The sequence below is a fragment of the Echinococcus granulosus genome, assembly GCF_000524195.1.
Source record: "Echinococcus granulosus chromosome Unknown EG_S00106, whole genome shotgun sequence".
Lineage (NCBI taxonomy): Eukaryota > Metazoa > Platyhelminthes > Cestoda > Cyclophyllidea > Taeniidae > Echinococcus > Echinococcus granulosus.
Window position 1 is genome coordinate 169,237 of NW_020170486.1, and position 24,080 is coordinate 193,316.

The 24,080-nt window shown below is 42.9% G+C and overlaps 5 protein-coding genes across 5 annotated transcripts; 1 reads left to right on the forward strand and 4 right to left on the reverse strand. All coding sequences in view use genetic code 11, as the record gives it.

The window, feature by feature from the left end:
- Positions 1-50: 50 nt before the first annotated feature.
- EGR_08435 (GMP synthase [glutamine-hydrolyzing]) lies at positions 51-5,120 on the reverse strand (the record flags this gene model as incomplete). The annotated part of the gene is made up of 14 exons (XM_024497684.1): positions 51-152; positions 289-598; positions 1,653-1,768; positions 1,896-2,021; positions 2,081-2,320; positions 2,435-2,547; positions 2,663-3,040; positions 3,470-3,629; positions 4,015-4,208; positions 4,527-4,630; positions 4,669-4,766; positions 4,798-4,912; positions 4,943-5,034; positions 5,064-5,120. 14 exons carry the CDS (start codon positions 5,118-5,120, stop codon positions 51-53), a joined length of 2,205 nt encoding a protein of 734 aa, XP_024347903.1.
- A 1,082-nt stretch (positions 5,121-6,202) lies between these two features.
- EGR_08436 (hypothetical protein) lies at positions 6,203-6,838 on the forward strand (the record flags this gene model as incomplete). The annotated part of the gene is made up of 1 exon (XM_024497685.1): positions 6,203-6,838. One exon carries the CDS (start codon positions 6,203-6,205, stop codon positions 6,836-6,838), a length of 636 nt encoding a protein of 211 aa, XP_024347904.1.
- An 891-nt stretch (positions 6,839-7,729) lies between these two features.
- Positions 7,730-13,266, reverse strand: EGR_08437 (hypothetical protein; the record flags this gene model as incomplete). Its single annotated transcript, XM_024497686.1, has 6 exons — positions 7,730-7,825; positions 8,339-8,816; positions 9,642-10,082; positions 11,478-11,638; positions 12,202-12,282; positions 12,934-13,266. The coding sequence occupies 6 exons, from the start codon at positions 13,264-13,266 to the stop codon at positions 7,730-7,732; spliced, it is 1,590 nt and encodes a 529-aa protein (XP_024347905.1).
- Positions 13,267-16,741: 3,475 nt separating this feature from the next.
- Positions 16,742-18,537, reverse strand: EGR_08438 (Putative ATP-dependent RNA helicase; the record flags this gene model as incomplete). The annotated part of the gene is made up of 7 exons (XM_024497687.1): positions 16,742-16,870; positions 17,024-17,312; positions 17,381-17,580; positions 17,708-17,866; positions 17,901-18,284; positions 18,317-18,481; positions 18,517-18,537. 7 exons carry the CDS (start codon positions 18,535-18,537, stop codon positions 16,742-16,744), a joined length of 1,347 nt encoding a protein of 448 aa, XP_024347906.1.
- A 2,072-nt stretch (positions 18,538-20,609) lies between these two features.
- On the reverse strand, positions 20,610-22,911 carry EGR_08439 (Seryl-tRNA synthetase, cytoplasmic; the record flags this gene model as incomplete). The annotated part of the gene is made up of 10 exons (XM_024497688.1): positions 20,610-20,908; positions 20,986-21,115; positions 21,215-21,412; positions 21,513-21,602; positions 21,719-22,105; positions 22,182-22,322; positions 22,358-22,516; positions 22,551-22,634; positions 22,668-22,738; positions 22,776-22,911. The coding sequence occupies 10 exons, from the start codon at positions 22,909-22,911 to the stop codon at positions 20,610-20,612; spliced, it is 1,695 nt and encodes a 564-aa protein (XP_024347907.1).
- Between the last annotated feature and the right edge of the window lie 1,169 nt (positions 22,912-24,080).

The window sequence follows — 24,080 nt, forward strand, 5'->3', positions numbered from 1 at the left end:
GTGGTGTCTTCCTAATCATGAAATTGCCAGCAGAGAGGGTGGGGGATCGACTACTCCCACTCAATCGTGGCCGGCGGTTTTGCAGTCATGTCGTAGAGAACGCGCGAAATTCCGGCCACTTCCTCGGCTGCCTTTACTATCTTTTCAACAACCTAAAACGGAAACACACCCTACTTTTAAAATATCCTTAAAAGGAAAGCTTTAAAAACCTTTGTCTCATCTTCTAGGACCGATTCCCAAGGCTTAATTTATCTATGGCACGAATGCTGCGAACCCACGTCCACGCACCTGAAGCGGTAGGTCAACACCAGGCATAGCAGGCAGACCCGTCATGAAGTCGGAGGTAATGAATGGCCTCAACACAACCGAGCGAAGGATGGAGGAGGCGGCCATCATGTTGGCGGGATCACGGTCAAAGTGGATTGGGATAAGCACAACGGGTATTTGAGCCACACGGCGCATGCATCCTTCCTGCAACAACACGGCGTTCACCCTCGCGTCCACCTCCCGCAGAGTCTCAATAACCGGCTCGCGGAGGTAGGTCACAGTGACGTCGCTCACCGAGAACTTTATCTGTGATCCAAATGCGAAGACCACTCTGTAGGATTGGAAGAAGTAAAAAGGGCATTTTAGGGAGTCAAACAACATAAAGACTCATGCTTAGGCTTTTGGACAAAGTTAACAGGACTAAAACCTAATCGGTCAAAGGTCAATGCGGAAGAGGTTATGCAAGGCATGAAAGACCGCGCAAGGCAGTGTTGGAGATGAGCATAGGCGGCATACTTGCACAAACACCTTCTGTCACACCATTTGGTTGCACAAAACACGTCTATGAAGGCAGCTAATTTTTATGCAAATCTATTCACCCACAGTCACCTCTCTTGCACACACACGCATACACACACACAGAAAAGACTCAAAATACGATGGCAGGCACAATGACACCGGTGCGGTGAGATAAAGTGGATGACCATCTTTGCGTGTGCAAAATGAGATTTGCCGTTTATTAAACATCGGTTTGGGCGGTCCCTTTTTTGGACTAGGAGTTGAGGCAAAAAAAAGGATCCTTTCACAGCCAAAACAGGACGGTAGGCCATGGCAACTATTAGATGGGCAGTGAGCAGCACAGCCTAGCCCTACTGACTATTTTTGGTAAATTAGAGCCGCGTACAATGGCGCACTGAGCTAATTTTGGTGGTGCCAGTAGGAAAGAGGGACAAAGGAGATGATGTAGTCGAGTCGTAAAGAGTACAGCGAATTGGATTTAAGAATTTATCCCTCATTTGATCGAGGTTAGGAATGCTTCCCAGCTTCCCTAATTAAAAGGGAGCCCACACACACTAGCACGCTTTCACTTATGTCCACAATATTGTCCGAATTGCAAAGACAAGCAATGGTGATTTACTAACGCGCGGTGGAACGAAAGCGGTGTACTGACATGACTTCTGCCTGAGAGCACAAGCTGGGAGGAAGGGGTTTTAAGGGAGACCACTTTAAGGCGTCTGATGAGACTCCATTGCTCTCCGATAATACATGCCAAATTTTGATATGGCGGTGGATAAAGGCACTAGGCATGCCATCAAATGTGGGGCCACGGAGTGAGTTTAGTCATGTGGCACCATCAGAAAAACAAAATTAATTTCCACACCAACCTGTTTATATTGTGACATATGCGGGGAATGATTTGAGCTATGAAGAAGAGAGAACGCCAGTCGGGTTCCTTGTCTGACGAAACGACGCAAACGTAGTTGTAGGACCTGCAGTCACCCTGCCAACATGATGTAATAAAAAGACAAATTGCCATCCTTCTCTGTCTCTTCGTGGTGTGAGTTAAAGGAGAAATTGCACACACAGTCAATGCATATACCGTAGGTTAGCAAAATGAGTAGACTTACTTGAACACCGACGGAGCGAATGGGCAAAATTTGAGCAGCAAGAGCCCCGCCAGCGGTGATCGCGTTAAGCCTTCGCTGCTCGTCTGAATTGATGGCAGAATTAATCTTACTCAACAGAGCGTGCGGCTAAAAAAGAAGTCAAGCACCCAAGTTCAACAGTACTAATAGATGTTACTTGAAAAAACAAAGTAGAAGTAATTTGCCTTCTGTGACATTGCCGAATAGCCCGCTATCATTTTGATTAGACTGGTGGTCTCCGGAAAGTCACGTTCTACAAATGGCTCATTGGCACAAAGAATACGAACAGCTAGACCGGGTCCGGGAAAAGGATGACGTTCCACAACCTCCTCGGGTAAACCAAGCAGTCGGCCAATAGAGCGCACCTCATCCTTATGGAAATCAGCTAAGGGTTCGATCACCCGACCCTGCAAAAAACCGTGCCGAAATACGTACTCCGTTTGCCGTCATCGACAGAGTAAATGATAGAGAGCCAGTTGTTTGACACCAACGGCGTGAGGTCACAAGAGCATCCAACTTACCTCTTGACTGAGCTTCTTGACAAGGTCCGAAACATTATGGTGAGTTTTGATCAAATCAGCTTTTTTGGTGACAGATGTAGACGCTGATTCAATGAGATCTGGTCGCAGGGTTCCTGAAGTTACAAAACCGTACCAATTAGTCGGTTAATGCTAAATGCATTCAAGAAAATTTGGAAAAGAAGTGAAGCCATAAATAGCCCACGCAGTGAGTAGCGGTTAGAATAATACCTTGACAAAAGAGGAACTCCTCTGGATTCAGTTTCATGTCCTGCCAAGTCTCTTCAGCCACTCGAATAAAGACGTCCCCAATAATCTTGCGTTTTTCTTCTGGATTGACGACATGCAAGTTGAGAGGACCGATGGGAATGTTGCGAATCTCGTGGTAGGGCACAACTCCTCCATGAATGACCTTAGGAGACAAATCGGCATTATTTTCATTATTGTCCACCTCCATTGCCCTAGGATGTTCCGCAGTCTCTCCAGCAGCATTCGCTCCTTGAGTTGCTTTACAAAGGAGACTGGCTGGCGCCAGTGCTGAGGTGTCTACAGGCACTTGATAGGTGGTCACACCAGAGTAGAAGCGTAATGAGGCATTCACATACTTCACTAAAAAGATATATGTGATTAACCAAAAAAAGAACAAGAAACAGGAATGTGCGATTAAGCAATAGATATACTTAGATCTCAACATCATTTCATGAGAACACCAGGTCGGAAATAGGTTTAAAAGTTATGCATCGAAATTGTAAGCTATGGTTAGCCACTATATCGCATTCTTAATTGCATCAGTACTTAGCATATGCTTTAAGGCATTAAGAATCCCTTGAAAATGGACGACAGGTTGTGCTTGGGACAAAAGATATAGAGGCGATTTGATTAATAGTGAATTGCCATCTGCAGACCGATTCAGCCTTCAAAATGAAGCTTTTTCATGAAGATTACATAGTCCAAAAAACGAACAGAACTAATAGCCACACGGGGAAGGGATGACATCAAACGAGGTGCATAATTCGCTAAACATGAAAACTAACATACCACTAAGACCGAGTTTGCTTAGGGCTTCCAATATCGACTCAGATTCATTTTTCCGCAGGAAGCCATTGTTAATATGAACGGCACAAATCTGTTCCGGTTTGAGAGCCTTCTGTGCAATAGCAGCGCATACAGTTGAGTCAACACCTCCACTGAGTAGAAACTGGAAGGGCGCAAAATATGACCAATGAGACCGTGAGCAAAGATGCTTCAGTAGATGGAGCAGTAAGACTAGCTATCTACTACAGGGGGAAGATTTCAAATCGCATTTTAATTAGAAGTAACGAATACTCAATCACGGGGCAAGTGAGATAAACTCAAAAACCAGAGATACAAAGTGACCAAGAGTTGGGAATTTTGACCTTTAAAGTGCTGCCCTAAAGTATCAGAGAAAGCGATATTACAAGGCGAAACTTTGGCGCTGTCATTTACCTCTACCCAGTTGATTAAAGCAAGATAACTAAAGATAGGATTAGGATTTAATTGATTGAAAAATGATGTTTTTTAGCCCCAATTTGGATATTAGTTGCAGAATGATAAAAGCCTACCAAAACTTTTCTTTCTCCAACCACGTTTTGAAGGTGTTCGATACACGAATCCAGGCGGTCCTCCACTCGAAAGTTTGGCGTAAAACCAGCAATTTTAAACAAGAAATTTGATAGTATATCTTTTCCTTTTGCTGTTAAGTCGACTTCCGGATGAAACTGAACCCCATAAAGGTTAAGTTCGGGTTTTGACATAGCTGGAATAAGAAAAGTCTGGCAGTCCTACCAAAACAATGTACTGAAGTCATTAGCCGGCTGCCAGCAATTCAAGCCACCAAAAATTAGTTAATGCGCAAACATGATGTAATAAATGAGTGTAACTAAGGTAAATGAAACCTATAGAGCAAACAGAAATTATGATCAGAAAGAGCAAAAAGATTTTTGTTTACGGTGAAACCGAATAAAGAGTCAGGCAGAAAAATTTCACACAAAACTCAACGGAAAATAAGCACAAATGAAAACCACCAAAACGATAATACAAGTAATTAAACAGAAAAATTTCTTCAAAGACATACCAACCACATAGTCATCAAGAACCGCAATAGTTAAAAAACCCTCAGCGATAACCGTGCACCGGTCCTCGTGGGTTAAAAGCACAACCTCCTCGGATTGAAGACCGCTAAACGGACAGCAGATAAATGTACAAAACGCCCTTACCAAAAAAGAGGAGACGATGTGTCCAAACGGATTGTAGATTGTCCATCTCTACGCGTATGAGCTTTGTCGACTTTACCACCGCTAAGATAATTAATCAGCTGCAAAATTTAATATCAGTGCTCAAAATACCTGCATCCCATAACATATCCCCAGAACAGGTAAGCGACCTTCAAGTATTTTACGGTCGAAAGCCAAATTATCACTGTCCACTACCGATTCCGGGCCACCAGAGATTATTATAGCTCTGAGATACAAGCGTCAAATGAAAAACTACTTATAGCCTTTTTCCAAGATATCATCCAAAGAACTGTCCAAGGGCAGGATTTCTGAATGAACATTTAACTCACGCACTCGTCTATCAATAACCTTCGGGCATACAAGTAATTACAACTAACCAAACAGACCTTGCAATATTGCGCACCGGCATCAAGTATAGCGACATTCCCATTCATGACGCACAGCTATTCACACGACGATTTAAAAAGTGTGCAGGTTGTTTATTCCTTTACTTCATGTGCTGTTTAAAAAGGAATAATTTCAATTTGATAGCTACGCAGTAATTAAGTGAATTGTTTAGCAAAATTTGTCCTTATAAATTACAGTCTTAGTTTGGTGTCTTTTAATGTATTTGATTGAGTGACCCGCCGAATGTTTTTTACCCACTAATCCTCATTACTAATGCTTTCTAAAACTTCTTTAAAAATAATTTGTTACTAAAGTTAGGCAGTAAGAAAAATATCTGCACAAAAGCGAGCAGGTTTTAAAAATATTTTTTACAAATTAAGCAGTAAATCATTAGAAAACTCTGTGGTTTTCGTCTAAGATTTATTTTGTTTTGACCTATGCGCTAAAATATATTCGATTGGATTGTTTTTTGGGACCTATCCATTACACTCCTTTGGCGATTCTCTCAGAATTTATCACCCGTGCCAATTTTCCTTATTTAACGATAATATAAAAGATCGCCTATAAAAGCGAAGAGCAAATTTATTTTAGGAGCGTCCTACTTTCACCACTTTCTGATTAAATTGTCTCCAAAATTCTGCCACAAGTAACAACCCCTTTCACCCCCTTGAACGCATTCGACCAGCACATTTGTTTACGAATTATTGTCACAATTAATGGCATTTGAACTTTCACATGCAGCTACTTGTTGATGCCCCTGTAGGACACCCATCAATAATAAACGTTCTAATTTTCGCACAGGAAGAAAATTACGCAATTATTTTGTTGCTCTAAAATGCCTACAGCGCTTAGTGAGAAAAGCTGATTTAGTTCATTGCCGGCATTCTCCACTAACCTTAACGTAACGCCCGGATCTTGCCAAAAGCTGAACACTTCTACCACACCTGCTCCTAGTAAGTTAAAAAAAGAAAAAAAAATTGATGCCACTGCGGAGGTCAACCAGTGAAAAATCAGGAGGTGAACTCTGCCGATTCGGTTCATCTCTGTAGGGGCCCACTGTCTAACCCGAAGATTAATCAATACCACGTGGGGAAGTAGGTGTCGCCCCATCAATGCCCACCCGTGAAGCATGAGACGTGATGACATTGAAAGTGAATTAAGAAGACGTCTGCTTGTACTCTTCCCTGCTTCCCATTCCCAAGTAAATCCAGAGGAGAGGACCAAAATTGTGGTCTTCGGTCTGCTGCTAGACGATATTAAATTGGGGAGTGAAGAGGAATTGGACATATGTCTAAGCATTCTAAGTAACGACGCCCATCTTCTAGCCGCTGTCAAGTCAGTTCTCGTCTCAGCGTCATTCAGTGGAGGCATGGGAGGCCACTTAACAGAGTCAATGTCTCTCAAGGTGATGCAATACTCCAACGCAATCCAGCTACTGGCAAAATTGGGTGTACCAAAAGTGCAGTTCCATGGAGTGCATTGTACAACCTTCTTTGAGGTTGGCCATCATCGCAAAAGTATGTCAGTAGACCTCTACATAAGGCAGTTTCTACCCAAATTTATAAGGAACATTATGAACACTTCGGAGCGTTTTATGCTGTACACCCTTCTCTATCCCATTGCCCTCACCCTATTTCAGCAAAAAAATGCCTTCCAGTGCCAATCCAGAGATCGCATGGTGGCCAGTGTCGTAAAGGGCAGTGTGGAGCTAATTAGACCCCTAAGAAAGGCACCCCCGAACCTGATACCAGAAACCAAGAAGTAAGGCACAATCCCGCAACGTTCAAGCACTTCTCGTGTAATTCAAAATAAAAACAGACATGCTATCATTATTGAGTCCTCTTGATGTGAATGGGGAAAGCTCGTCATTAAAAATGGATCCAAGTGTCTCAGTTGATACCATCATCCTAGTTACCCTTAGAGTCTCCTGATGGATGACAAAATAGGCAAAACAAAAGCCGCAACAGCAACAACGGAGCATCGTCTAGGAATGCATCAATCGAAACTAGTGATGATTGCCCTAGACCAAGAGTGCCACGGTTGAAGTTGTTCGTCACAGTAAGAAGGATAAGGGCTAGACCTAATTAACTTGCGCACACACACACACACACACCACCTATCCTGTCAAGAGGTGGAAGGGGGGTGGGGAGGGAGGAGATTAACGCATCATTCTGTCAACGAGCTATTAAATAAAAAGGAAAAAAGAAGCACTTAATGCAATACCTGAGTAATAAAAACTTCAATTCGGGTGCATTGGTAAAAATAAAACAAAAGCGCCACACGAGCGCCGTAGATATTCGACACATATACAAGGGCATTTGAGGGTTCGAAAGAATCAGAATTTCTTTTCCTCTTTGTTTGTAGAATAATGAGGATGAGAGAAGAAGGGGGGGGGAGAATTTGTTTGGAACATAAGGAAGACCTTTTACGCGAAAGAAGGGGCAAGGGAAGGTGAGAGGAAGAAGTTAATGCAGGGAGGTGTGTGCAAAGCGATGCAAGGCAGAGAGAAAGACTCACACAAGGCGGTGATGGTAAAACAATGTGCTGATTGAGGGTCCGTATTGTCCTCCTCACGTGAAATTAGCATCCAGCAGGTGAAATGGAGTACGGAACGATAGATAACATCTCAAAGGTGGATGCAAGTTAGAAGTGGGATTCACGTGGTCCTTCCTTGCTGGAAGATTTTGACAAGTTCGCACACCCGGGAGTGTCGGTTTGCGTCGCGCTCAATGACCGCGCTGGCGAATTTGGTCTACAAAAGCCATTAAAACCCGATTGAGGTGAAAGTGTAGAGGTAGGGGCATGATAAGTTGATGATTGCAAAAAAGTAGGGGGAAGACTTTAACCACTCACTCCTAGCTTGTGACATCAGGTTGTTTGTAAAAGAAAACAGTACTAATAGGCATCATTTGATTGACAAGTTCACTTTTTTACTGCCTTAAAAGAACTCAAACTGAATTCATAATGCACTAATTGTGGTCTAGCCTTCAAAGCGGCGCTATAATCCCTAAACTAATTTAAAAACAAGGTACAATAAGACAGAATTAGTCGGGTGATAGCTGCCACCAAAATGGAGAGAGGAAAAGGGTCACGCATTCGTTAGTGCAGGTGAGGGTTAAATTAGTGAGTAGGGTGTGTGAAAACAGCAACAACATTGACCACACGCACACACACAGAGAGAGAGCGCGGGAAAGCATGCAAGCAGTAGGCAAGAGAGCGTGCGAGACAACATTGACACACACACACACACACATGAGAGCATTACCCTGCCTTTATCACTTTGAGGTGTAGCATTCTTTTGAGGTGTGGGTCGCAAACGCACAGCTGGATAAGGCTCAGATTCATCCAAAGGCGCAATTTTTGATTTTTGTGACTCAATGCGAGTACGAAGGTTCACTCCCAACGTTGGTGACAATCGAGGCGCCTTCCCACTACCATCTTCCACTTCCACTAGTCTCGAGGGGGGAGGGGTCACCTTTTGCGTGACAATGGGGGTCCGAATAGGAGTAGCGGTTGACGCTGTTGAAAACTCCACAGGCATAGATATCGGCCGATTAGAAACCTTGTGGGATAATTCTTTTACCTGCTCATTGACTTCGAACGCACGATTGTGAGGAGCCTCATCACTAATTGACAACCAGGTGTGTTCTTGGTCCTTCTCTTCATCACCTTGGGACGACATATTCTGACGTGACGTCTCATGATGAAATGTCTCACCTTGCTGTAACGGCTTTGAAGGACTGCTAAACAATGAAGCGATTGTGGAGGCTTGAGTGAGGGATTTGTGTGTGGCATTGATGAAGCGATTTCAATGAAATAGTAAGAAAACAATACAAGGTTTTTTACATTGCCGGTGACCACGTGAAGATGTGACCATATCTACCAAGCACAGTCTGTTGTACTACAAGGTCGCGTAAATTATTTACCGACATTCATGTCATGCAAATGGCATAAAACCATCCATGCAGTGTCGACTATATCACGAACAGGGGTAAGTACTCCTATGCAGTAAAATTGATGAAAGACCTTCAATAAAAAGTACGTCTACAAAAAGCGATGGTTACGAGCAAAGAAACTGCGGCACCCGGTTGGTAATATTACTAGCCAAAGGCGTTAGTATAGGATACATGAAGCAAAGGCACTCAAACATAATAAGTGGTCAAGGCAACAAGGCGCTGTCTGAAAAGGGGGCATATTAAGGAGGATGCGATAACTAAGACACTCCAATTAAGTGGAGTTACGAGAGCGCCAATTTGTAGGTCACAGGCACAAAAATACTAATAATTGTTTTTCAAACGTAGCTTATTAAATTACCTCTAGTTTTATGGCGTGAGCTACTTTATTCAAACCAAATGAGTGCATGCACAAGCCCAATTATCTCCGGGCAACGAGTACAAACAACGCATTCCGCTCTTAAAGTGCGCACGCTGCTTACTTGCTTATGTACTGTAAAAGTGAGTGAACAAATGAACTTCAAATTGCCAGCGGTCTTTTAGTGGATGAGTGAATGACTGACTGTGTGGTGGACAGATTAAATAGTGTAAGCACAGTGCGATAAAACAACTCACACTTCCTTCATTTCTCCAGAACCTTCCTGATCGTCGTCATTAAAACGGATTCTTTCAGCAGTGAAGCTATCATGACTTTCCTGAGAAAGCAGTTTCATTTTTGAGTCGGAGACGTCGGAAGAAATATCACTATTGATAGACGAGGAGGATCGTGGGCTATGTGACACCTCCTCCGCACTACTTTCACATTCCGAGGAAGAAATTTTGACAGAAGTTCTGGGCTTTGGAGAAACCAGCAGCGGCGGAGGCGAGCTACCTCCGTCCTCTTCGCCAATGCAATTGAGAGGAGAAGTAGCGGCTAGGGAACCGATGGAATCACCGGTATCGAGTTGACTTGCGCGTGGTCGATGTTTACGCTGTCGATTAAGGCGGATTCGAAGCCTTGCGCCTTCCATGTAGGAGTCCTGAATCGGAACACCACTGCCTTCTTGACTTCTACGACTAAAAATAACAAAGGATTGACGGGGTAGTTCTACCATTTTACGGCTTTAGCAACCGGAGGTCATAATACACAATAAATCACACATGTAACACGTTATCCGGAAATGAAATACATGTATATCAAAGGACAAGACCGATAACCTTTAGTCATTTTATAACTTTTATATTTTGACACATCCAACTTTTGAGTAGCCGTCGCTTTCGAGCCCTCAGTGCTCGTCATTTTGGACTACATGTGGCAATGAGGGGTACAAAGTGTGACTTTGTAGAAACCGTTCTGCTAACCACAAAGGGAGCATGTGACAAAACTTCTAAGCTGTCTGCCTACTGATTTGTCTGGGGAGGCTCTTAAAATTGCATCACCAGATATTGAGGGTAAAAACGGGTATTCATCATCAGGTCCAAGTCCACCAGATGCCTAGGCTCTTGTCTAGTTTGCTAGTCTTTGTGGAGGTCACTTTGCACACCAGTTCATAGGACTGACCAATCTCCTCGTTACCAGATAAGCATTTTCTTCTATCCAACCCGTCTCCATTGAGTTCACGCAGAAGAGTAGATTTTGCTTTGACATTCACAGCTTCACCCATTGTGCCTACCTCTAGAAAACACACCGTACTAAGCCTTTTTGCCCTTGCACACCCCTGAATGAGCACACGATGATTTCATCCTTTAAACTAGCCTAAAATTCTTCTTTGAAATTCCACCATGATGATTTCATCTAGTGGATCAAACATGTTGGCGACAGAAGGTCATTTGTCTGTGAGCCAGGTTTATAGGGTCACACGCCGTAGAAGTACCTAATCAAGTAGACTACGAACAGCTTACCCTCAGGCAGGACACACGGTTAGAAAAACACTGGTACAACAAGTAGCAAAAGGGCCTACTCGAAGTTTCTTACAAAAACAACAACTTTTTTCTGAAGCAATCACGTGCCTAATTGGAGGCGAGGTCTACAACATGGAAAGGCAAAAAAAACTAAAACCAGTAATTGGGTCAGTGAGCAATGAAAATCTTGAAAATGAAAAGAAAGATTAGTTAACAACTGATGCAACTTGGTAGAAACGAGGGCGAGACTTTGTGATGACCTCCGCAAAAAGGTAAAAATGAGCCTAAACTTTGCAGTGAATGCAAAATTACAAGGTAAAACGGTGAAAGGGGAAATGAACACTAAAAAATGAGAAAGGAATTAATGGACTAAGCGCAGTCACAACATAAACAGGTAAGTTGGCTAAAAGATAGCTAAAACTTGGAAAAAAAGAAGAGCCTAGAATTGGGTATCGTAACTACAGGAAAAAAGCACAATCCTGCAGAGACAAGACAAGGACATTCTCCCACTTTCGAGGTGTGCACAATGTTAAAGTGAGAAGTGAAATGACAAAGTCTCTAACCACGAACCCCACGGTCGAAAACGACCCAGGCGATAAAGAACCAGGAGTAGTGTCACCCGAGGCGATGGACGTGTGCTCTGTCGCCATCATGGGTGAAGTACCGCATCGGCGAGCGCCTCCACGAAAGGGCAATTGAGGTCTGGCATTCAGCTTCGCCGCCAGCTCTTCCTTTAAATAACGGCATAGAAGACGATTATTAGTAAACTAAAACTCTTGAATTAGGTAAGAAGAATGCAGCCAAGCCGGAGCAATTTACACAAAATGCATTAAAGCACCAAAAATAATTATTTTGGAGGGAGGTGGGGAAGACAACTGAATGCACTTTCCCATAAAGGGAGAGAGGAACGAGGTGCTGTTAAAGCAACACACAAAAAAAAACATTCACTGGAAGTAAGACCTCGACGGCATTGAGCAGTTCATCTACCTGTCACGGGAGACAATGTGTCACACTGTATCTGGTTTTCGCATTGCCAATAAAACAACAATTTAAGCAGTGCAACATTTCTTTGTTAAGAATAGCCTCTCAAGGAAGGAGGTCTTGCACAAACACAATATTATAAACACTTCCATTCGAGTGAGATTTGTGTAGAATCAACTCATCGTAGGTTAGCGAGGATGCAATGTTTGATCCATTCAGAAACCCAAAACGGAGCATAAATAAGTGCACAACGACTGAAACACTCAAAATAAACAAAAAGATATAAATACCTGTAGCATAAAAAACAGCATACCAACCACAGAAAAAGACACAACAGGCTGTCAAACACGTCTACCATATCCGATTTGGCCGATGCGGCCTGGGTAGAGACCATCTGTCAACCACGGTGTCACGAAAATAAACACTAAACTGAACCTCGACTTGGCAAAAAAGGCTCCCATTGTATGTATCTTGAAAAATGATGGATTGATTGCCGTTTTTTATTAACTTTTTTAGAAGAACGTGGCAAATAAATAACCCCATTCCGGTTATAAATATGGTTGAAGGAGAAAAAAATAAAAGTGTGTATGCACAAAATGTACGGATAATTTTTCACTCTCTTACCATAAAATCGCTATTCATGGTCCTTTAATGGCTGAGTAAACCACCAGTTGACTTTGGCTAGTGTGTGCAATACACCGCGACGATTGGACTGACTGACGGACTGGCTACTTGGGCTACTTCACAAGCCTAAACGGAGGGTGTTGAAGCATGCACACCCCAACATAGCAACAGCATGCACACACACACACACATACACGCACTGAGGTAACGCGCGATTTAAGCAATGGTATTGGTTAACAACGCGAGCGCATTCGAGCGTACCCTCACTCACACACCCAGCACGCAAGCTCACTAGCACGCACGCACTCACCCACACGCATCACGAATGTTACGGAACAACGTGGATAGACAGACAAGCAGGTAGGTACACTGAGGTAACGCACAACCTTAGCTATGGTATTGGTTGATAATGCGGACGCACGCGAGCATACCCCTCACGCACAAGCTCAGTACCACGCACGCACGCACAGGCATCACAAGGCAGGACGAAGCAGCAGGTGCACAAGTAGATAGACAGACAGGCACGTACGCACACGCACGCACGCACCCACACAGGACTAGTGAGTAGAGCAGACAGGCGAGAGCGTGCAGTGGAAAGCGTTGAGTCAGTTGAAGGGCGTGACGACGTACCCCAACGTGCCTGCGCTGGCGCCTCGGTGAACCGACGCGGCATACGTCTAAGCGTGGATATATGGGATGGACCAGGGCCGAGAAGTGCACTTTTTGGGTACTTAAGGCAGCCAAGATGATCCATTAAAAGGCACAAAGTGCATGGGAAAGCCACCCCAAATAGCAGGAGTAGAAGGGCATGTTATAAATGGATGTCTCACCTCCAACTGTCTCTGGAGTGGCATACCAACGTGCTGATTAAGCAGATCTATGTTGGGTCAGAATTGGTGAAACGCGAACAGCAAACAGGTTAAAATGCCATTGAGGCAGTTTAGAGGATTCGAGCACTAACGAGCACGAACGATAGCACTAGGTTCATGCCAAAACAAGGTGCGGTCAGCTCGACACTTCCAAATGTGCCTGAGACTGCGGGAAAACACGTTGGGGTGTGGCCAAACAAATGAGGGAGGAGGGAAGTGGAATTACAGATGCACTGGAAAGGGGAAACAGAAATACACGCGAGTGGTGCATAAATTATTTGCAATGTGTACCATAATCTAATGCTGTTGTTGCAAATGTCGGTATGTTTATTTAAGTACACGAATGCATTATTCTACGAACCACAAAAAACGCTATTTGGCAAAGGTGATACTTGAGAACGCCGGCTGTCTGTTTTATGGGATTAAAAAGATTAATGTGCCTACTTATTAAGGCACAAGTAGCAATTGACGGATGATCGGAGTCAGTAAATCTACTGCTGCCTAGCGCCCCACAACCACCGAAAAGAACAAATTAATTAGGAAATGATGCCTTTTAATTGGGAGTAACTGCATCAGAGAGCGTAAGACTAACAAAGAAACAAATAAAACCAGGCTTGGAGGTGATAATAAAAACAATCTGAGACCTCCACCAAATGGCATTTCCTGCGTATGCGTGTGTGTGGTCTACCATTCCTCGAAGCGTGCTGATTGTTGTTCGCCAACAACACGAATCGAGATAGCTGCATGGTATTTTCTAAAATTCTTCAAGGTGCCTTAAATCATAACGCAAGCGTAGCATGAATACATCGAAAGCATCGAAGAAGCGAACGGCCTGTCCCAAATATTGAAGATTTGTGAACCCAAAGTTGAAACAGATGAGAGGAGGTAAAAAGAGGAAGCTCATTAAAAATCATCAACTTACCCGAAATCTACTCGGTATGGGAGGTAAACGCCCTGGAGAAGGGTGTGGATGACGTTCAATCAAGTTTCCCACCGAACTGGCGCGATTAACTACCTGATTTTCAGCTCCATTCTCCCTGGAATGATAAAAGACCTTTTAATAGAAGGAACAAAGTGAGGTTTTGCACTGCTCTGACGAAAGACAATGAACAGTGCCTGGCATACAGCGGACACCGATCTTCAAATTTGATGATATTTTGCCAAGTAGGCTAATGAGGAATAAGGGTCTCGCGTGAGCAGGGAGTAATAAACTGATACTTAGCTATTCAGACAAAAAACTAGCAATTCCCACATTTTTCGTGACTTGACAGGAGGAAGTGCAGATAGGAATAAAACAGTCACCGAAATAAGCGGAAAAGTCAGCGATCCCTTTAGATGACCTGGATTTGGGGAGAGGCGATTACTCACAAGTACACGATAAAGTAAAGGCCTTTCAATGCCGACTTTTTCAGTATTACACACAGAAATTATCTGACGAATGACAATACACACGGATTAGTTCCACGGACCTGCAAGGTGGGACAGAGAACACAGGCAGGTCTTAGTAGTGCCCACCTCATTAAATATGCAATAAGACGAAAGCGATCAAGTACGGAAAGTCGGTAACACCAAAAATCAGCAAAAGTAGGATGGCTAAGTTTGTAATTCATGTAAAAACCGCGGAAAAAAGTCCAGTTTATCCCTCCACTTAGTAATGGTGGAGTAAATAAGAGAGATAGGTAAAAAGTTGGATAAGACATTTCCTAAAAAAATAGCGAGATATGTACGACAACTAACTCCATAACTTAAACAAAATTAGCTTCACTAATACCACCGAAGAATGTTTAAATATTTTCGGAATAAAAACAACTTACCAGATAGCAAATAGCGTTAAAATAACTTAAGAGAGCATAATAATGGATTCATCAAAAACCTGATGCAAACAACGCCCGAGTCACGCAATATTTATTTATTTAGGAAGGCATTTAAAATCTTGAGCAGGAGAGTAGTCCGGCGCACCTCAAAACGATACAAGGTTAAGCCCAATCAATGAGTGAGCAAAGAGGGGAAGACTAGGAGCAATCCGTTTTTGGCATAAGTAGTCGACAAATGTATCTATATACGTTTGACTCATTGAATGTCTAAGAAAACCGCTAGAGAAAATGTACCCTATGAATGTCAAATGAATAGTAAATAAGGTGGAGAAGGTGAACTTATGGACCAACTTTGCTAAACAACATAAAAAACATTTAAGAAGTGTTAACATGTTAAAATGTTGATTTAAAATGTTAAGATGGAGTCATCCTGAACATTCAAGTGTAAAAACGAAAATCAAGCCAGTTCAAGTGCGTAAAAAAGCACACACTCCGAGCGCAAGCAGTAGTTAAAATAGTCATTATTAGGATTAGGAAAGTACCAAGATTCTAAAAGAGGGAAATAGGTAAAAATTGCAGAACATAATTCCGCCGTTATGCGATATTTATTTTATGACTCATACATGGGCAGACATCATAGTTAGGTAAAAAAAGTAACACAGTTGTCACCGAATTAAACTTCTAAGACTTAGCAAGTAGATTTACATTAAAGTGAAAGCCTGACCAAAAAAACAGACTACGAAAGAATGTGGGAGCAAACCCTGCAATAGAGTAGAGGCACACAAGCTCGATTACCTTGGATTCTGTGAACAACCGCTCAAATTCGCCAAGTTTGGAAAACCTCTAACTACATCATCCAAGGAACCGTGTGTTTTGGTTTCCCTTGTTGGATGATGATCCCTCCCCAAAGCATGTCGGATATAACGGGCAAACCTGGTAAATGGGCTTTGATGTTTAACTGCTTAAACTGCTTTCAAAGTGAAACTTACCTGCTTTACGCTCATCGCTATGAACCATCACACAATCTCGCTTGCGGATCGCCCAAACTACCAAGACGACTACGAACTCGCTCGTGTAACCGGCACAAACTAACATTACTTTAAACAAAATTTTCTTGTTTTTGCGTATTGATAGATATCTTGGACGAAGATGACAAGACGACAAAAGATTATTAATTTGAATGTTTGCTGATGCAGTTACTTATACTGATAACGAAGATATCACTGATTAAGTTAATGGGAGCTGCTCTCCAGCCGATATCAATAAATACAGACTACCTCACTGAACTGTGTAAAATCTATTCCCCATGAATCGACAGGATTTGCCGGTGCAACCCCCCTTACCCTGCCTGGTCTTTAATGCGCCAATGACCACCCCCAAACTATGTGAGAACTCGGAGCCCACGCAACACACGAAGCCCAGCCAACCAAAGAGAACCTGGGTGCAAAGCACTACCCACACACTAGCCAGTAGCCTTAGCTGTGCAGCGCCTGCTAGGTGGACACTTATCAGCAACTCTTATTTACAAAACCAAGAAGTGGCGTATCTAAATGTCATCCCCAGATTCTTCTGAATGTGGCTCGACAGACTCATTCGTATTTGCAAGGTCCAATTTTCGCTTCTTTGAGCGCCTCATCTCCATTCGTTTTTGGCGTTTGTCACTTGCACGAATAACCTGTAAAACAGAAAAAATATGCTCCGCTTTACCTTACACCACATTTGCAAGACAATAGAATACGCTTCAATGCGAGCCTACAATAAGTTTCATACAAACTAAAGACTTCCCACTAGCATAAAAATCGACGCCTGATTCGCTATCAACACTCACCGATTTTGCATGAGCAGCGGCTTCGGCGACTTTACTAAGTAGTTGAGGATCTGTTTTGCAGGGATCAACCCAAGCCAGTTGTGTAATTTGGTAACCCAGAGTAGACTCAATAATTTTTAGACGAGTGACAGAATAGGGAGTGACGAGAGATACAGCTCGACCCGGACGTCCAGCACGCGCCGTTCGACCCACGCGGTGAATGTAGTCCTTTGCAGCCTCGCTCCATGAAGCAGGATGACTTGGAATATCATAGTTGATAACCAACTGTACTTCGGGAATATCAAGACCTCTAAAGGAAAGAAGCACCTCACTCAGAAGAGCAAAATCAGACAGGAAAGTAAATAATTAATTCACTACCTGGAGGCTAAATCGGTGGCAACCATAACGCTGGCTTCACCCGATTTAAACTTTTGAAACGCAACTCCACGTTTATCTTGGCGCATCAAACCGTTCAGAATGACGACACGGTCCCTACTGGTAATGAACCTGAGGATTTCACCCAGGCGAACTGATTCTCGAGCAGTAGCAACGAATACAATCGTCCGTGACTCACAGGTCTGAGAGAGCAAATGAAAACGACAAGAATACATGAGAAAGGAGGAAATTTACTTTTTTGGCACAACAAAATTCGTTGCGAACGTTTTTGTACTCAAGAATGTGTTAAATACAAAGTTTGAGGCTTACGCTCCCACAAAGATCTGCCAATAGCTTCACTACATAAGCATCTTTCCGCTGATCTGGTAGGAATACAAATGCATGGTCCAGATTATCGACAGTTGTATATTTCTTCGCGGTTTCCAAACGCACAGGCATTCGAAGGCAGGCAGTTTGCAGCTTCTCGAGCTACGAAAAAGTCATACTAATATTGCTGACTCACATTTCCGGACATAGTAGCTGAAAAAAGGTAAGTTTTGCGCTTCTCTGGCAGCTTGGACAAAATGGTTTCTAATTGCGAGTCAAAATTTCCACCGAGCATTCGGTCGGCTTCATCCAAAACGAAATAGCGAATTCGTTGAAGACATAATTCCTTCGAATTCTCAATGTGATAGACTATTCTTCCAGGTGTACCAACAATTATGTGGTGTTTCGTATTCTTCAAGACCTTATGCTGATCTTCAACGTGCTGGCCACCAACAAGACACAGAACTTTAAGCCCAAATTTGGAACCGATATCCAGAAAATGCTGCCTTATTTGAAGGGCAAGTTCTCGTGTTGGAGTTAGAATAAGAGCGTAATTATAGTGTGGTTTTCTCAAGAGATTCTGAAACAGCAAATAACGAAAATGGACCCTACTTGGAGGATTGGGATCGCAAATGCTCCCGTTTTACCACTACCAGTTTCGGCTAAGCCGACAATATCTTTGCCTTGCAACGCAAAAGGAATAACCTTAAACTGAATATCTGTAGGCTTCTTCCAACCCAAGCCTTTGCAAGTATCACAAAGTTCTTCGCACACACCCTTTAAAGTGTAAATTTACATCAAAATAAACTCACTAGGCACGCAAAAGATGACATATCCCCTCCTCCTAGATTAAAGATGAACGTGTTTACACCGAAATAGGTTCGAAACAGATAAGAAACAATGCTGAAACAACTTGAATGCAATTAACAGTCCTTCAATTTAGTTAGAAGTAAAAAGAGTAAATTAACAATATCGCACAAATGGACAAGTGTGTAGTCGCAATCAAACATAAAACAAAGATACCTAAAGGCATAGGTGATGCATATTAAATACACATGAAATAATATAACCAGGTAATGACCCACAACACGAATAACGGGTACAGGGGGGAAACGTGATCAGAACCCTTTCTTGGTATTCGCCAAACTCGCAGCACGGTAAAACAATGAGTAGAAAAGCTTTATATCCAGTCGAGATCCTTCAAAAAGCACCTTTAAAATAGCGGAAAATAGAGTGTTTAGTAGGTTGCAGTGCCTATCACACCAATTTGTTGAGTAAAAAGTCGCCTATATATGAGATCGTTTCCGACTGAAAAACCCAACAAAAGTATCTTTGCAAATGACTTGAAAATATTGACTACTTTGAATTACCAAAGAAGCGGCTCTCCGTGTTAGATAATTTTAATTTGCACAGTGAATACGTGTTAGCCCAGCAGCAACTATTTAGCATTCCGCTCAGATCATTCAATGTTTTGGTTAACTGCGCAGGTTTATTAGCCTCCATATTATCTCCGTGCTTCAGAAGTCACGGCTGGTAGGCTATCATCTCTCCTTTTTGGCAAAAAATTGCTCCTACTTGATTGCGGACGCAGGAAATTCTATAATATCATGTTATCAGACGAAATTACCAGTTGTGGAGACTTAAAAATCCCTATGATTAGATGTAAATCTGGACAAATGTCAAATTATTAAAGGGTTTTCTTCTGCACTCGTCACACCTTAGTGGAATCTTTAGGAACCAAGACTGTTGTTAACGGTTGTCATGAGACAGGGATGTATTCGATTCCAACTTCTGTGATGCATTCCCTGCTTTAACCCTACCATTAAATTTGTTCTTGCTGCAAAATGCATAGGAGGAGAGCAACTCACTAACGACTGCTCATTTTCATACTACTGGAGCTTCATATATACATCTTCTTTGAAACAGATCCCTCTAATTGACGACATTGTTTTAAGCTGCTTAAGGGGGCGAGTACTCTGCACTCATTCTTTTTGTCACCCTCTTTTTATGTCAGAGTTTTCTAAATGTCCACCTGTTACCCATTCTGCGATTAGGGATATGGAGGTAGTAACGTAGTCAACTATATGCCGGAATTTTCTAAATTACTCGACATCATTTCACTAGCCTTTGTGCCTCTTGCAGGATACAAGCTTGGCGTCATTGCTTAGGGCGGGCGCAAGACCCCTTCCGCTCGCAGTCAACGCAGTTTCAGCCACCCGCCTTAATTCCCCTTTGTCTGTGGCTGAATGGGATTCACCTCCACAGTACGGAAGCGAAATCACCACCAAGGTTTATTCGGCAAAGCGCACTGTCCCAGCAGCTGGTACACTTAACAACTCTCTCATCCCCCTACCTCTCCACTAGACCGCCCCAATCGGCATGCATCATTCTGCGTTAGCATCTACCAATCTTCGTGAAATATTTAGAAAACATCGACTTCTCGCTACCCAAGACCACATTCTTCCTACGCCTGACACAATCGAACGGCGGACAGGAACGCTGCACATCCACTCAGGAAAACGACCACACAGCGCCTGGATTAGGTTGTAGAATGGGCGTACCCAGTTCCACCACTTTGGCAGCCACCTTTTCAACAATCTGTGGGCTCCTCGTGCATCTCGCACCCGCATTAGTTGCACAGCAACCGCTCTGCGCAGTACTAAAAGGGTAAGAGACCTAGCAGTGCTGTAAAAACACTGCGGTCTCTCAACCTTGACACAGAGAGGTACCCCAACCTCACCATTGCCCCCTTCACTAGGCCCTTCCCCTGACGATAGAAAGAGGCACACAAGTGCCTTGAACATTTCAGACGATGATCAATGAAAAGGCAAAAGGAGGCACCAGTTACTACTGCTTAACTTAGCAGAGTAAAACAAATGCTTGTAAAGGTTCACCTTTTCTTCGCTCATTGGCGTGGCTTACGCACGTTAGTAGGAGCTGCACTAGAAGGAGGAGTCGCAACAGAAGGCACACAGCTGCCATCAGTAGTCGCTTGTGCCGCAGGTTTGGTTGATTTAACCTCATTTTGAGGTAGCTTTACATTTCCTGATGCCTTCGTGGAAGAAGGCGATTTGGCGTTGCCAGTTGTGGCCACTTTGCTCTCGGCCTTGTCCTCCAGAGACATCTTTGCTACCGAATCAGCCACATCACCTTTCTGCTGATCAATCGGCGCAGTATGGACAAACGGGATTTTCTCCTTAAGAGCTACAGAAGAACACATAAGAGGACTTTATCTTCACGCAGCTACATAAGTGACAACGAATGGCTTGTCAAAGTCGTACCCTCAGGCATGAACTCGCGAATCGCCTCCGGCACAACAATACCATCGGTGGTCTGATAGTTCTCCAAGATAGCACAAATCACCCTAGTAGTTGCACACATGGTAGCGTTCAACATGTGCACATACTCGACCTAAAGCACGGAGTCACTTCAACGGAGTTGTACATACATTAACGTACTTCGGTTAATACAAAAAAATATCTTTAATTTGCCAATAAATAAACACCTCACCTCCCTGCCCATCTTTTTGGTCTGCCCAAAGCGAATGCCAAGACGACGAGACTGATAGTCAGTGCAGTTGCTGCAAGAGACAAGTTCACGGAAGGCTTTTGAGCCCGGATACCAGCCCTCCAGATCGTACTTCATTGCAGCTGCATTGTTAAGCTCACCCGAAACGATAGACACTACTCGATATGGAATCCCCAGAATCTAGATAGAGGAAATGAAGTAAAGTCGAGTTTAGGTCGCGTGCACACACATTAATTAAGCCGCTTAAGAAAACACAGAAGTCGCTCCAAGGCAACCTCACCTCAAAGAAACTTTCAGCGGTGGAAATCATCTCGTCGAACATCTCCCAAGAGGCGTTGTCGTATGGTGAAGTGATACAAAACTGTTCAACCTAGAAATAAACGCGTCCAAGAGCCGGTTAAAAGGCATTAATGAATTACGGATAAAAAGTAGAAAAGACAAACGATAAAATGTGGAATAATCGAACAAGTGCTTCAATAAACGAACCTTTTCAAATTGATGAACACGGAAGATGCCACGGGTGTCACGGCCGTGACTTCCCACCTCCTGCCTAAAGCAAGTGGAAATGCCGGCATATCGAAGGGGCAGATCCGCAGGAGACACCCATTCACCACGATGATATGCCGCAATCGGTTGTTCCGATGTCGCAATCAGATATTTTACCTCTTCTTCAGCGTCGTTACTACGATCACCAATGGCTTCACGCTTGCCTATCACTTTGTACAATTCCTCATCGAATTGAGATAGCTGTGCCACTTCTTGCATCACCTCCTTACGCATGAAAAACGGTGTGTAGAGGGGTACATATTTGCGCTCATACAGCATCCTTAGAGCCAGGTTAATAATAGCCTGCTCCAAAAACACCAAAGGTCCCTAAAACAATTACGATAAAATAGTTCACTTGAACAGGTCACCAGAATATCTGCCACTAATCAGAGCCTAAAATTACCTTCAAAAAGTAGCACCGATTACCAGATATAGCTGTTCCGCGATCGCCATCATATCCGTCCACCATTTGGACCAAATCCACATGTGAATATTGTTTTACGACCGAGGCATCCCCAAACGTGCGAATGACTTTATTGTTTTCCTACGCTAACTATGAGGTAAGGTGGAGACAATCACCTCATCGTCAGATATAGGAACCTCGGGATGTAAAATATTTCCAATTTCATAAACCAGGTCGTTTCTTGACTTCTCCAATTCATCCGAAAGCTTCTGTTGTTTTTTTATTGTTTCATCAATACAGATCGTCAATGTTTTAATTTGACAAATATTTAGGCCCTAAAATTGCGGAGCAAAATGAATCGCATCATACGTCAATTTGTTCCTGAGTAATTTCAATTATGTTTTCCATGATCTCAGAAGGAAGCACAGAATCACTACCCGCCAATTCCTTTGCCTATGGGGAAGATGAAAACAGTTATCCATGCACCTTCATCTTCTTCCCGATAGTTTTGCTGCACATGTTCTTTGAGCGATTTAAACGATCACACGCAGAACGTGCTATGTAAAAAAATCTTGACGAGGAGCGCATATAAACCTTTACGCCACTGTTCATCGAGATCAATTATTTTGTCAACAGCCTCTGGGTTCTTGTACCGATTCCTTTCATTTTTTCGTAGTAAATCAGGATCACCTCCCTTATCGGTTCTGAAAAGATCAAGCGATAGAACCATTACAACGCCACGTCTGTACAGACACCAGCAAGACGACACTCCCACCACAAAGTAAAAGCCAATGGGAGGAAAGTATTGCATAAATTAAATATCTTGGTAAAAAATGGACATTTCAGCGCTATAAAAGCGTTCTATGATTTAAATCTAGAAGCCTTAATTTTTTTCGCTGTTTGTGTTTGCCATTCCTGATATTTATTATTTATCGCGTTTATTTGCTCACTTTTGAGGACTCGCTCCCCTTATTATGCTTTGAACATCTTAGTATATGATACCCAAATTTTGTTTGCCTTTTGCTCTTCCTACACCTTGTGCATGTAAGTTAATTCACGTCTTGAATTTATATTTGATGCCGTAATATGCTAATAAATTGCGGTAGAATCAGGATTTTGACCCACAAATATGTTTGAGGTGGTACAATGTCTTTCAAATATTAGGTCAAAAAGCAAATGCATGTCCTACAGTATCTGACTAAATTCTGGCCAATACGTCCATTAAGATGCCTTTTTTAACAGCTTCATTATTAATTTAAGTCCTAAACTTAAGACTTGCATGTTTTTTGCCTTCGCAAAGTGCTTCTGGAGCGTTGAGGATATATCGTTAGTGCATATGTGTACCGAATTGCCGAATTCACTTTCTTAGGCTTATATATAACTTGGAATGACCTCCGGAGCGACTTTATAGCTTGCTAAACTGAATAAAGGTATAAACAAAAGTAGATTTGTATTGGAGTTGCCAGCGCAAATGCGCGATGAACGCTCGAATTGTGTGCGCTTAGCGCGTGTGTTGCTTCTAAACATATGGTGCTGCCTTAAGGGCGTAGTAAACAATACCCTCAGGTCTCCAGTGCGATTCAGAATTAGTAAATGTATCCCCTGCAAGCATAGCGTGTGCACGCTTATGTGACCAAGTTGAAGATCTAACGATGAATTACTTAATTTCCCTTATAAACGTCTGGATGGTTATTATAACTCTGCTCCCACACACAGGTGAGTGATTAGAAAACTCTTCAAGTTGTGAATTTGGCAAGAGAACAGCGATTGTGCGTAAACATTGTTTAATGCCTCGAAGCTATTGTCAAATGCCAGAAACCTTTCACTTGTAGGTATTTTTATGCGTTTTTTACCGCATTTGGAAGCGGCAGAACTTTTGGAGATATATGAGCTGGTCAT